Source organism: Carica papaya, chromosome 1 (assembly GCF_054855325.1).
Source record: "Carica papaya isolate Zhongbai chromosome 1, ASM5485532v1, whole genome shotgun sequence".
NCBI lineage: Eukaryota > Viridiplantae > Streptophyta > Magnoliopsida > Brassicales > Caricaceae > Carica > Carica papaya.
This window is the reverse complement of record NC_142309.1, coordinates 9,509,239-9,524,112: the sequence shown is the minus strand read 5'-3', so window position 1 is coordinate 9,524,112 and position 14,874 is coordinate 9,509,239. Positions and strand designations below refer to the sequence as shown.

The window sequence follows — 14,874 nt, the reverse complement described above, 5'->3', positions numbered from 1 at the left end:
CTTGGGTTATTAATTTTATAGTGGTTAAGATTAAGTGTTTTTGTTAATATATATATGTGTGTGTGTGTGTGTGTTTGTATACGCATTGGGAGAAACATGTTAAGGTAAGGAAACCCCATTTAGGTGACAAAAGTCATGCCCATTATTTTCAACTCCAACCAAATCTTTTCATCTAACAAAACAGATTTTGTCTACATCCACCTCAATTATTTATTCACAAATCACTAATACTATCATCAAAGAATATATTCTATTCGTCATAAATTATGTAACACATATATTAAAAAATAAATTTTTAAAATTATTCAAAATTATCGCTCATCTTATTAAAAATAAAATACGTTAAAATCACAATACCACTCAAATTAGTTTGACCAAGTTGATAAATGTAGAAAATAAATTCTTATTATCACTTCCTTTGTAATTAATAATTCTAATTTTGTTTTTCTATCATTTTCTTATAACATTTTTTATTGTGCAATTTCTTTCATTTCATTTTATTTATTTTGTCTGTCTTCTTCTTCTCTTTCAATTTCAACATGATTAAAACATTAAAAATATTTTATGGGTCTAAATTCAAAAATTTAAATTAAAAAATGATACAAGATAATAAGATGTAAGATATTTATCACGAATACAAGCTAATTAATTAGTATAATTTACGTTGAAGAATAAATTTTAAATGTTATCGATGATTCATTTGTGCTAGAGGCATCCATAATTTAATCACTAATTAAAATTATAGTTTAATGTAATAAAGGCCTAATTAATCATTAAGGATTTCTTTAAATTTTGCTCCCCCCCAACCTTGTTTTATCTTTGAGTTTTAGAGTGCTTATCATTATAAGATCTCCATTTTTTTTGTTTGAGTGCCTTGAACACATTTCAACATATTTCAAATACCAAAATACATTTATGAGCATTTTTTGAGTGTTCTACATATCATGGTGTTTGGCTTACTGGCAAAAATATTTAAAATAAGTAAATTTTTATTTAAAAAATGGACAGGTTATACTTTAAATAAAGTGCTAATTACAAAATATAAACAACTATTTTTTTTCTATGAATAAAAAAATAATAATAATTTATTTTAAAATTTTCATTACTCACATTATTTTATGTATATTATCGTGTTAAAAGATGATATCATAAGAATAACTAACAATCATAATTTTTTTTAATTGAAAACAAATTAGTAAGATAATAATAATAATAATAATAATAATAAAAGGATTTTGGAACTTGTTCTCTATTTTCTTAACTTATAAAAGCTAATACCTTACTTTTTATCTTATCAAAGATGAAATTTGGAACAACTTTTTTGAAAAGCACTTATAAACATTAAATAAAGAATCTCAAACATCACCTACCTTAGTGTGTTCCCATCAAATGCAAGAAAGAAGAAAAAGCATTATACACATGAGAAATCACCAGTCAACAATGGAAACAAACAATACAAGCAACAAGATTAATCACATTTAAAATAAATTTTAACAGAGCCGTTGTGTCTTTACACAATAATTACCCAATTTCTTAATCCTGCAGTTCAATAGTCCTACCATTTTTTGAACTCTTCATTCAGTGCACCCATGATTCACGGCAAAAAGCTCCAGGAAATGGGACTCCGTGTTCTAACGGAAGCATGTCATCAATCTGCTAAGCTAGTGATGATCTCTCAAATCTAACAGCATAACTCAAATACCTTGTACATTGATGATGATAGATCATGAATATTGAAACTAATTGCCTTCGGCGACCTCTAAACTTTGCACTTTCCTATACTTGTACCATAACTTGTTACGGATTACAAGCAAGAAGCTCATAGAAAAGGAAGAACTATCACTTGTCAACCATATAATTTACCTCCTTGACTAAGGTTGAGTTGGTGAACTTGCTTTACTGCAAACAGCCTCAACTGATAACCGCTTTAACACTTTGGGACATGGGTCTGCCCCGAAGTTCTGATTGGAGACGTCAACCAAGCAACTCTCTTTCCCTAAGCAATTCTGTTTGCAACAGTACATTGAGGGGCACAAATTAGTATATGACCACAAGCAACTATTTTAATGGTTACTTGAAAAGAAGAAAGAAAAAGCATGGAGTTTATGGTTCTGGACATGCCTTCTCAACAATGGCATGGGAGTTAGGCGCATGGCATGCCCCCCTGTGAAAACCCCCACAAGTTCCAGATGGAGTTCCAAAACTTGCAAATTTAATCAATGATATTGAGTGCCCTGGTGCACAGCTCAGACTAAATGTTGACTGGGGAATTCTGACTGATTCATTGTGGTATGCAATGCTAAAATCATACATGGCTGGGTGATTTTCATAGGCATTACCGCATACATTAGTAACCATTCTCTTTACCAGAGATATTTTTGATGGATCTCCACCAAGTTCTTCAAAAAGTACCAACAGATTTCTTGTTGGCTTTAACCAGGACCGCGGAACATGATACCTGAAAAATCACAAAATTAAACTAAAGATAAACCTGACAACTCAAGATCATTGAATTTTTTATCTTTTGGCATTCTGTGTGTCCATGGATGCAGCAGTTGAATCTATGAAATACTAATACCATCTTTGGGTTGGTTCCCCACATCCACTTTGACACTTTTGAGGCCTGAATGTCCCAGAGTAACTACAAGAATGACAGTCACCCTTTGCATAATTCATCCAATATCTCCCTATGCTCTGTCCATTGATCCATGCCTGCCCCTTTCCCATACTCCGCATATCTAAAGCCAATGGTTCATCTCCTTTTGGTGCATCAAAATAAGCCTGCAAAAAACCATGTCAATGTTTAACTTTTACAACCCTAGAAAATGTTCATTCCTCTTTAATGACTCCTTTGATTACTGTGTATCTTGCTTTACCTTATACCATGTCAAAGGCTGCTGGCTTTGCGTAGCTAGTGAGCCTTTGCTCCATTGAAAAGACGAGGCTCCATTTGGTAAGGCAAAATTCATTGCCTCTCCTTTTAGACCAACCTGTGTATAGAGAATTTCTGTTTTACAAAGTTGCAAGTGCAAGGCACACTAGAAGCATACAGGAGAAATAGCATTCTTGAATGTATATTATCCAACCTGGTAGGACCATTTCTGCCAAGTCAAGTCTTTCTTTCCTTGGTCAAGTCCATGCAACGAAACTGGTCCTAGGATACCCGTTTCCCACCTCTCATAGTGCAAACCAACATTCTTCAGCAAGACCAAAAATTTTGTTGTCAGGAACTAAATAATGATCATGATATGAATGACATTAATGCTTAAGCTGCTATAGTTCATTGACAGGTCCTTTGCAGCATGATAATAGATTAAAGATTAAGGAACAATCCAATGCTAGTTTGCACTTCCGGAATCAGATGGCTGCCACATTTCATTCTGAGGTATTGACATTAGATTTAGGGAGCTTACTGGCAAACCGACAGCTATGCTGAGAAGTGCAATTTTATTTGTTCCCGCACGTAGATTGATTGGTCCAGAAAATGTGAATCTCCTATTCTCCCGAGTCCCAAATGCTGACCCTGTAATTTCGGAGTATAAATTAGCCACATTAAATTTAATTTTGTAAGATGAGAAAAACCAAGATTTAAGGTGTGGAACAATCAAGCAGGACTTCAAACCAATTACTTCAGAACAAAGTTTGACAATTTACCACAAAACTGTCCGTTGATGAAGACATGAACAGCATGGCCAGCGGACTCCACATTAAGGGTGGGCCATTTTCCTCCTCGCAGAAATGATTCAGATGAACTAATCTCAACACTGGCATATGAATGCAAACCAGAAAAAACATAACCTCATGAGGGGAAAAGGTCATAATACTTTTATAAGAGTTAATCAGATTTTGGAAGAACCATGTGCACAAGAGATTTTTTGCTTCCTGGCCTAAGAGCAAACCAAAATTAGCTAGTATATCGAGTTTCCAAACATCAAAGGAAGCTCATTTCTGGTCTCACATTAACTTAAACTTACGACATTTTTTGAAACCCACAAATTTGCAATGCAAATAGTGAATCAACTACACAGCTGTGATATCTAGTAGGCTTACTTGGTTATGTACCACAGGTAGTCACTAGAATCTCTAGTGACATTTATCTGTTCGAGAAGTCCAACAGCTGTCATTGCTGATCTTTCCCCTAACGATAAGATATCTTCATCATAAGCCTCCCATGAGTACAGCTTGGAACTGGACGGCAACATTTGCATGCGTGAAGTTTGAACATGAACCTTGATAAGCACAGGATAAACAAATCAAGCAACAGGATTAAAACAAAAAAACTTGAGATATATTCAACAGTAGTTGATTATACTTTAGAAGAAACAAACCAAGAACCACTAACATTTACTTACTCTTGCAGTGTTGAATACTACATGCCTACAATCAGGAAGGATGCTAATGGACCAAGGAGGGAGATCATAGTGCCTATTATTAAATAACACCCTAGCAGCCGATTTCATATTGTAATTTGAAAGGAAAGCTGCACATTGTCCCTTCTTTGGAGAGAATACATGAGCCTGGAGGGTATCATCATTGAGTTAATAATCAATTTATCAATATAATGTTTGCTTACTTTATCATATAAAACAAAATGATATTGATGGTGGATGGAGCTGACCTGTTGATAGCTTCCCAATGAAGTGATAGTAGGATCAGACGAAACTAAAGCATGTTCACATAACTTAATAGCCTTGTGAAGGTCCTTAAGATGACCGTATTTAGGTTCCTTTATTAAACCTAACATGTGGAATGAAACAAAGTCAGGGCAGGAGCATGACCAAACTTAAGAAAGAACTTGGGAAAGTAAGCAGGAAAAAGAAGACCGTGCTAGTGTTCAAATTAAAAAAGAAAATAAAGTATTTGGAAGCATAGAAATGGTACAAGAAGGAATCTTTAGTTCATGATTGACATAAGATTTTCCAAAAGAAAATTCCCCACTAGAATTGGAAAAACTTTCTGAAGTTACAGATATATGGTGTAATCCAATAATTTTTCAAGATAGCTCTAAACCAGTGATTGTTGAAAAAATGATGGTGAGATTTCTATACTGAAGTCTGAAAGCATCAACAGAAAAGATGAGATCAGTTCTCTCACCGTATTCGTCAATTGGAGCATCATAGTCATAACTGGTTGTAATGAATGGGCCTCCAGCTGTGCGTCCAAAGTTTGTTCCTCCATGGTACTGTCATAAGCCATGATTAACCATCTGTCTGAACGCAGATTTAAAGCTGAGGAAAATGAAGTGTGTGCGTGTGTGTTTACACGTGTGCGTAGATATTGCATAGACAAAATGAGAAAGATAAGTAACCATATAGTAGTTAATGTATGAGCCACCCTTCTGTATGAAACGCGCAACTGCAAATGCCAAATCCTCAACTGGTCTTTGGTGAACTGTGCCACCAAACTCTGTAAACCTTTTCATTAAAATGGAGAGAGAGTCAGACAGAATCAGAGGAGTAAGCTTGCATTTACATATTTAATTAAATGGAGAAAATAAAACATTACCAGCCAGTCCAGGCCTCAGTCCACATTGTAGGCTTGTATGGCTTGTTAGGAGAGAAAAAATCACAATAGAAACCATTACAAGCATTTATCTATAGCCAAGAATTTGAGAAAAAGTGTCAGAATGGAGGGCTTTCGGCACCATTCAAAATATTAACGGGTGTCAACCAAATCATTCCACAGCTAAGCGGGACTGACAGTGAACAGGCAAAGAGAGAAAAGATAGCTTTACCACAGGGTCTGGTGCATCATCTTCTTTGCACATCACCCAAGGCACTCCAGTATTCAGTCCTACAGCCATTTTTGCAGCCCAATTTATGTATGCACGACCAGCAGCTCCAAGCTCCTTGCTTTCCGGCCCATACTCGTTCTCAATCTTTAAATACAAGACTTGACTGAATTATTTCTTTGTCCTAGCGCCTACTTTATCACCGGATCTGCTGCTATGCAAAATGTACACCAAAAATTCATACCTGAGAGAGGATTATGGGACCACCTTGTGATGCAAATAACCTCTCATTCTTCATCATCTGGACAATTTTCTGGGTGAACCCCTGCATTGCAGCCTTCAAAACAAGAAGAAAAGTATTACATTTTCAAAATCTCCCTTCTCCCATTTTCCTTTTCCAAGCTTTTCAATCAAAGGATTTCACTGTGCAAGAGGAGGAAAACCTTGAAAGGACCATTATTTGTTCTAAAGCTGATACCAGGGACATACTTCAACCAAACTGGCAATCCTCTGTAAGCAAACACCAAGGGACAGGGAGTAAGTCAGTGAAATCTAGTATTCACTCTTTCTGATAAACAGATCTAATGGTTCAACAGGAATGTTGAATTTTACCCAAAATTCCACTCTGCACAGACATAAGGTCCAATACGAAGATGAGCAGAGAGCCCCACTTTCTGTACTGTCTTAATGAATCGTACCAGGTCGTATCTTCCCTCAAAATTATACTACATTGTCTCAAGGGAAAAAAAAAAGCTCAAACACCATTCCAAATTGAAAATAAATGGTCAAAAAGAGGAGATCAAAACCAGTACATTGCCAGGGGAAGGTTCGTGAACGTTCCAGAAAACATAAGTGTCAATAACATCCAGCCCTCCATCTTTAGCCTTCCTTATAAGATCTTCCCACATCTACAAATCCCCCAAAGAAGAACAAAAAATAAAAAGTAAAACTTGAAAAACAACAACAATGGCACTTAAAAAATCATCAATGACAATAAGTGGCAAGTACTTGAGGGGTGCTCCTTGGGTAGTGAATGGAGCCGGAGATGAGGATTCTCCTTCGGCCATTGATGAGAATAGCCTTATTATCGTAGGTGACGGTGCAGTTGATCAACCCAGAGGCCAAAAGCAGAAGCAGGAGGAAGAAAGTTAAGAGCTTGGAAACTGAGCTGGTTTCCATGATTTGAAAGGAATGTTTTAAAAAGGTTGCAGCAGAGCAGCAGCAGCAGCAGCAACTCACTTCATTACTCTCCTCTCATACTATACACCCCAAGGTATAATATAAATATGTTAAATATATTAAACACACGAAATTCTACATTATTTAAAAAGAAAAAATACACTGCAAATGCATAAAGTTTAAACTAAATAATTTAAACTTTTTATTAAAACTTGTCATAGATGGAAAAAAAGGAGACTTTGATTTTGTTAAAAAAATGAAAGTATCATTAAATACGAACAACTCCTTTGAAGATGATGAAATCAGTTTTGAAATATCATCGGCTGCATATTTTCAAACAGTGAATATTTGAACTGAAAATTTATTATGTCCTTCAAATTTTCAAATTCTATGCCTCACTAAATTACCATTTCTTTTCCTTTCTTTCATCTCATCTTTTTGTTTTTAATTTGAAGTTACACGTGTCACAAGACCTTTATCTAATATGTATTTAAATACAGCAACCTTCACTACCCAATTTCCTTTCAATTCAATTAATCATATAAATAATAAATATATCTTCTTTATATTTGAATTAATCCCGTAATTTAAAAACAACCCAAATAATTATGTCTCTATTAATGTCTTTTAACTAACGTTATTTATATTAGTTTTTTTTTTTTTTCAAATTTAAATTTGATATCTAAAACTTTTTTGAACAAAAATCCGAAACTATAAATTAGAAAGTTTTAAATAAAAATAAAGTTTAATTAAGAAAATATTATATGCATATATATTAGTAGGTAAAATGTGGAAAAACACTCCAAATTTACTAATCACGACTTACTTAGATTCAGCAATTAAAAAACCTATCTATATAATCACAGAAATAAATAAAATAAGTTGATAACTTTGGAGGAAGAGGAAAATATTTAATTTTTGGCCGCCCACTAGACTACATGTGCATGTGGGACAATAACTTTGTTTTTTTTTTTTCTTTTGGAAAAATGATTTGAGGTGTGGATGCATGTGATGTGTTTTGGATGATTAACAATATTATAAATATCTCATTTCTTATATATATATATATATATATATATATATATATATATATATATATATGTATATGCATACATCTGTCTTTCGTCTTTATTGTCATTGTTTCATGTTTACTCCTCATCCTCTTGTCTCCGTTGTTTTTTCCCCATTTCTCTTGTGCTTCACACTTACTCCTAGTTATGCCAAAAATGATAGAACTATCTTTCCACCCACACTAAGCTAAAACCTACTCGATGGGTTTTTATGCACACAAGAATTATATATTTGTATGTTTAATTATTTATTCTATGTATAAATATAAAATATATATTTTTACAAAATGAAATAAAATTAAAAGGAATAGGAGATAGTTCAAATTTTATATATTTTTATTAATTATATGAATTATGTGTTTGGTGAGAGTGATTAATCGAGTGATGAAGAAAGAGCAATGAATGAACTCCACGTGCATGTCTCACATGAAAATTGATAGAAATTATTATTTGATTTGACTTTTGTCTTCAACGAAGCTTTGAAGAAGGTTGGCAAGACGACCCTTACATTGCCATCTCAAGCTTATTAGCTCGTGAATACATTTTCAATCCCTCGGGTTTTGTTTTGTTTTTTTTTTTTCTAATACTCAGATTTCTTATTTAGATATGTATTTTTAAACTTTGAATATACAAATATATATATATATATATGTAACACCCCAAATTCGATATGAGGTACAATTCTTACTCATGTCATTGTTATGCAATAGCCTACAAAATATACATATATATAGTTCAAAATTTATCATACAACCTAACATCACATGTGATATATATACAATAGTTATAAATACAGAACATGAGTTCAAAATTTAGAGTTAAACAAAACAAAACAAAACAAAACGAAAATTTCTCAAATATGCACAAAATATATATAAACATGAACTTTTTTACAGGTTCTACTCGTCCGGCAGCGATTCTGTCTCTTTTTTCTCATCTGAAAAATATCAGGGTAAAATTTAATGAGTTTCACCAAATCAATAAGTATTTTCGTTCTTTTAACCCAAATAAGATTTCATGCAAAACACACAGTATGAGACAAAATGCAGTAATAACAGTTTAAATGCAAAATTTATTTATTATTTTCACAATTTTCACATGTTTCTGATCGGATTTTTGAGTTTCACTCGGATATCATTTACAATTTTTGAAGTATATCTACATATTCTCGAAAGAACATATGTACACTGGAATATCAATCATAACTTCAAAATATAATTAAATACACACGAAATATCAAATGTACACTCGAAATGTCATTTCTAAAGTTTTCATTACACGATCCCATTTATCTCGTCATTGAGTAGAGGTAAAATAGATCCCCCCATCGCATGGATAACACACACACACACAAAATCTCACAATGACCACAATAGGTACATTTGTTAAGTGACCCACACTCATAAACACCTATCCACGTCTTGTAATAACCAAGCCCAAGGGAGAAGAGCCTAGATTCAAGCCTAGAAATAAAAATAATAATAAAAAAAGAAACCATAGCAGAAAAGGGGGCAAGGGCGGTGGAGAAGAAGAAGAAAAAGGAGGAGAAGAAGGAGAAAGAAAGAAACACGGTGCGTGGCGCGTGTTGCCACCGAAGAAAAATAAGAAGAAGGAGGAAGAAGAAAGCATGGTGCACGACTGAAAGAAGAGCTGCGTGCGGTGTGTAGTGTCGGACGCGGGATCGGGAGAAAAAGTTGCGTGCGACGCACAGTTCACGGTACAAGGCGTGCGGCATGCGGTGCGTAGTGTCGAGCATGCAGCGCGCAGTGCCGGGGTACACGGGGCTAAGCGCACGATGCTAGGGAGCGCGGGGCTGGGCGCATGGTGTCGAGTGCAAGGCGTGCATTGCTGAAGAAGAAGAAGCAAAGTGCGTGTTGATTGGACCTGATCTGTGTGAGGTAGACCATGGCGCGATGTTCCGGATCCGTGCAAAGATTCGTGCGAGGCCAAAAATCAGGGAACCGAAGAGAGACCAAAACCACACTCTTTCGGGTCGAAAGCCCAAATTTGACACCGATTTTGGTAAATTTTCTTTCACCTTACATTCAGTTACTCTTTTAAATTAAATCCTCAATCATGTGTGTGAAATTTTTAGAAAAATTAGGAATAGAAAGCTGAAATGAGAGTCGATTGTATGGAACTAAATTCATTCGAAAGCTTTTTGATTTCTCCTTTATTAGAGATTCTGGTAAGAATTGAGTTAGTTTTTATTCGAGAATTTCATATTTTCGTAAAATAATTTATTGATTTCAAAATGATGGATCCAAATTTAATGGATAATTTTAGAATATGTTTTCTCACAAATTATTATCCGTATATGAAAGTGTGTGAATAGCTTCCTACAATTGTACTTATGTAAATAAGAATAATGTTAAAGCTTTATGAATACATAATTGAGTCTATTTGAATATATGTGCGTGTGCCAAATGATACACATATAACAGATAATGGGTGGGAGTGTATGTTTACAAATTGGATGTCTTTATGTATATATACATATGATTACGTGGGTAATTATTTTGAATGAGCGATATATGATTTCGTATGGATATGTGTGATATATGTTAAATATATACAAAATATAAGTAAAATGAATATAGTTGTATAGGATGACATATGTATAAATTAGGTGCATACGCATTTGTGTGCATGTGAGAGCATATATAATATAGTACATGTATCGATGAGTGATTAAAACTGTTGTATAAATGAAGGAATAAATCTATAAGTTTTTAATAGTAGACATGATTATATGCGAAATATATGTAGGGGTAGTTAAGATATATATTGTTGTGCGTGTATGTATATATAATATGAAGTGTGCTACATATATGTAAATTATATGTACAATGGATACGTGAACAAGTCAATAAGTGTAGGAATATAAGAATATATATTTGTGATTGGTGTTTAAGTTTATGAAGTTGAGATAATTTCTGAAGAGGAAAAAACTTATCGTGTATCATGAGAGAGAGTGTACGGACTTGGTACATAGGGTGAACCCAACTATAAATGTGTCTTCAATCGTATAGGGTTATCCCATGCCAGACGGAGTTGGGACTTTGTTTCATTACGCTCATACCAGAGGGGGTATTGAGACAGTTTATAATTATAGCGCTCATTACTGGACAGGGTATTGAGACAGTTTATAATTGTGGTACCTATTACTGGACGGGGTATGGGAATGGCTGGTGAATTGTAAAAGAAATATTTTGTACATCCACATATGGCGGGGATCCCTATGGGCCCCAGTAATATCGGTGATGGAAATGAAAATATGTAATAGAAATAGAAGTGATCTGGATACATATCTGGGGTGGTTGATAGTATTTATGAACAAAACGAAATTATCTTAATAAGAATCTAATATAATATAATAATATTTATGAATGAGAATAATATGTACGATACCTAAATATTAATATGTTGCAATGAGTAATAAAAACGGATGTGGTTGATAGTATTTGTGAACAAAACGAAATTATCTTAATAAGAATCTAATACAATATGATGATATTTATAAATGAGAATGATATATACGACACCTAAATATGAATATGTTAGAATGAGTAATGAAAACGGATGTGGTTCTTGATTGTTTCTTTTATTATGCTTGCGATAATGATGAGTATGGTTGTCGTGCAAATTAGATGTCTATGAATATAAGATTTGCATTTGTTTTATTAAACCTGCATGAATATGCATTTGCATATCTTTGTTTTAAACACTACTATATTTTTATTGAGTTTATGAAGTTCACCCCAATTAATACTCCCCCTCTCCTAGTGCAGATTAGTTCAGGTCATAAGTGAGTTCAAGATCAAATGAAGATTTTGAAGAATCTTTTAGCTACTTTAAAGCATCATTGTAAAGTAGATCAAAATATATTATTATGATGTAACTTCGAAAGATTGTTATGAGCTTCATAAATTGTGACTCTGTGAAAGGGATGCATTGTCGATTTATAGATATTAGCGTAATGTTACACAAAATTTATCAGGTTTATGTGTGATACAATGCTCCTTTCTCTCCAAAGAAAATAGATTGTTACAACTGGTATTAGAGCTACATTTCTCGGAACCATTCCTTGTATTATGAGACATAGGGTTCTTATGAGGTTTAGAGTCAAAGGAAATTAGGTGATATACACCTTAGAAGATTTTTTTTAATTTTCCTCCGAAAACATGGGAAAACAGATTTATAAGTTTGAAATTCTTAGGAGATAGGAGTTACATGAGTTGGAATATGATAAGTCTACCAAAAAAGAGGTTAGGGAAAACAGATTTATAAGTTTGAAATTCTTAAGAAATAGGAGTTACATGAGTTGGAATATGATAAGTCTACCAAAAAAGAGGTTAGGGCTTCACTCCAAGGCCAATTAGGAATGATAAATAAGTAAAATTGTTGGAGCTTCAAACTTCTATCGAAAGCTTAATCCAATAAAAACAAAATAATAAAGTAAAATTCTGAAAGGAACAAAATTTCCCCTTAGTTTAATAAAGGGACCTTTAAAGGGGGAGACCCCTCAATGTAAGAGAAAATTTTCTAATGAGAAAATAAATTCCCCAAACAAAAGAAAAGGAAGGGGAGGGGGGGCAAAGAGTTTATTATTGCTAATTGTGTCATGACCTATATCATGATCATGAAATAATAGAGAACTTGGAGGTTTGGACCATTTTTTCATCTCATAAAGTTCCAATATAATCTTAATTACTTAATTACTTATCTTGTGAATATTATTGGGTTTTCATAATATATGATATTTTTAAAGGCAAGGTAGCCTTTAGCCTCCTATTTGTAACGACCCCAGAATTTTAAAGGGAAATGTATATATAAGAAAAATTCTAAGTGCGGAAGCAAAATAAAAATTTTGATTAATATCCCTTACACAATAATCCAAACGTACTAAACATATGAAAAAATAAACTAAATAAAGTAAATACGATAGATGAATGTTATAAATAAAACTATGAAATCTTTAGGCATCTACTCGCTGTCTTCCTGTAGGACGGGCTCGGGAACCAAGTCTTCCTGATCTGAAATGGTTAAGTAAGGAATGAGCTACACTAGCTCAGTAAAGACATCATATTATCTCACTGTCACAGAAGTAAAGATTGGTAGAAAATAAAAACGACCAATAGAGCATAATTTATAACAAACTCATTTATCAATAATAAAAACCTTTACTGCCCACTTACCTCGGTGAGATTCATGAAAACAACTTATGAGAAACAATAACATTATAAGTATCATAAGATCATGCATACTCTGTAACATAACACATATCATACTTTTGTATTTCAATCATCAGACAATAAATTTCATCTTTTATCAGCCTACTAGTATCCATGGGGATCCATAGGGGGTCCCCGCTACACGCGAACTATTCACATTAATAACTTAATTCCAGGGCCGTTCTCATACCCCGTCCGGTATGGGCGCCAAAACCATAAACCTCAATACCCCGTCCGGTATGAGGGTGAAATGGGTCGTCACCATACCCCATCCGGTATGGGTACCAAAACACATAAAGTCTCCATACCCCGTCCGATATGAGAGACCACGTTCCCGGTAGGGTTCCTTATTGACCCGGTCCGTCCACCATCTCCCAGGATATCTACTTAGGCTGTCGACATTATCCATTTATCAATTCACATACCTTTTTCTATTTTTCTTAGTCTCAAATATCCAATCAAACATAAATACGTAAACTAGTAATGGACACCAAATAAGGCAACACAACATTGGGTTCACAATAATTCAAACCATAATAAATAAAACCGTGATTCATGCATATGAAACCATAGAATAAACACATCAGACACCATACTGCATTTAAAACTGTAAAATAAATTAAACAACAACTGACCGAAAAATATATCAGATTCGGTCTCCATTAGCAAACTTAATTAATTATAAATATCTATTAATTCATAACATACTATTTTATCATTTATTAAGCTTTAATGCCGTAATAGGAAATAGGGTGAATGATCCTTACATGTATCGTCTGAAATCGGGTTCTCACTGCGCCTATGGACAGTCCTTAGATTCTCTGAATTTTTTTCAGGAACTGAAACCCACTTCCAGTACCTGTACGTGTCCCGAAAAAACTCAAAATCAGACCCAGGGCCTACTCGGCCAATTTCGAAATTCCAACACGGCGGCTCCGCCGTGCTCCAATTTCGGCGCCGCCACCCGCAGCGGCGATTCGCCTCGGATTGGCCGTTTCTGGCCGAATTCAGCCAAACTTGCATTGGTTCCTGTGATAAAACACCCCTAGGGCCCTCGATGGTCCAAAAAATTACAGAAAATCGAGACTTACAGGCGGCGGAGCTCTCGGGTGCGGCGACTCCTCCAGCGCAAATCGCGATTTGGTATTTTACTCCGGTCAACCTGTAGAGAAAAGGATAGTGGTCACAGTGCTATAAAAATTACATCGAACGGGAATCATGAAGAGACTCATCGGAGGCAAAAATTGAGGAAACCCGTGGCGGCGCCGCTGGGCTTCGGCAGTGTTTTCCGGCCAATTGGCCGGTGGTTTGGCTCTGATTTGGCCATAGGTGGATTGAGAATCGAAAACCGAGCCAAAGGGAGAAATTTTACCTCGTTTGGTGGCCGAAAAGTGCTCCGGTGCGGCGGCGTGTGGCAGCGGCCGATTCCTCCGGTGGCTGGGTCGTCTTCTCCGGCGAGGGCTCTGGCGGCTAAGGTTTGGGGTTGGGTGTGAGTGAGGTTATTTATAATATTCTCCTTTTAATCTGAGCCATCCATCATGATTTAATCTGAACCGTCCGATCGCGATTAAATTGAGAATGAATCTGGACCGTCTATCGCGATGCGATCTGGGCCGTCCATGTGTGATTCAATCTAGCTGTTCGTGCGTGATTCAATCTG

At 34.9% G+C, this 14,874-nt stretch overlaps 1 protein-coding gene across 1 annotated transcript; it reads right to left on the bottom strand.

Moving 5' to 3' along the window:
* Nucleotides 1-1,454: 1,454 nt before the first annotated feature.
* Nucleotides 1,455-7,238, bottom strand: BGAL5 (beta-galactosidase 5). Its single transcript, XM_088218709.1, has 19 exons — nucleotides 6,740-7,238; nucleotides 6,544-6,639; nucleotides 6,344-6,456; nucleotides 6,175-6,241; nucleotides 5,976-6,068; nucleotides 5,735-5,878; nucleotides 5,506-5,594; nucleotides 5,309-5,414; nucleotides 5,095-5,182; nucleotides 4,619-4,737; nucleotides 4,353-4,517; nucleotides 4,051-4,229; nucleotides 3,655-3,764; nucleotides 3,414-3,523; nucleotides 3,087-3,197; nucleotides 2,877-2,990; nucleotides 2,579-2,781; nucleotides 2,122-2,458; nucleotides 1,455-2,006 (listed from the first exon to the last, which is right to left on the bottom strand). The coding sequence occupies exons 1-19, from the start codon at nucleotides 6,908-6,910 to the stop codon at nucleotides 1,872-1,874; spliced, it is 2,550 nt and encodes an 849-aa protein (XP_088074835.1). The 5' UTR covers nucleotides 6,911-7,238; the 3' UTR covers nucleotides 1,455-1,871.
* Nucleotides 7,239-14,874: the final 7,636 nt, after the last annotated feature.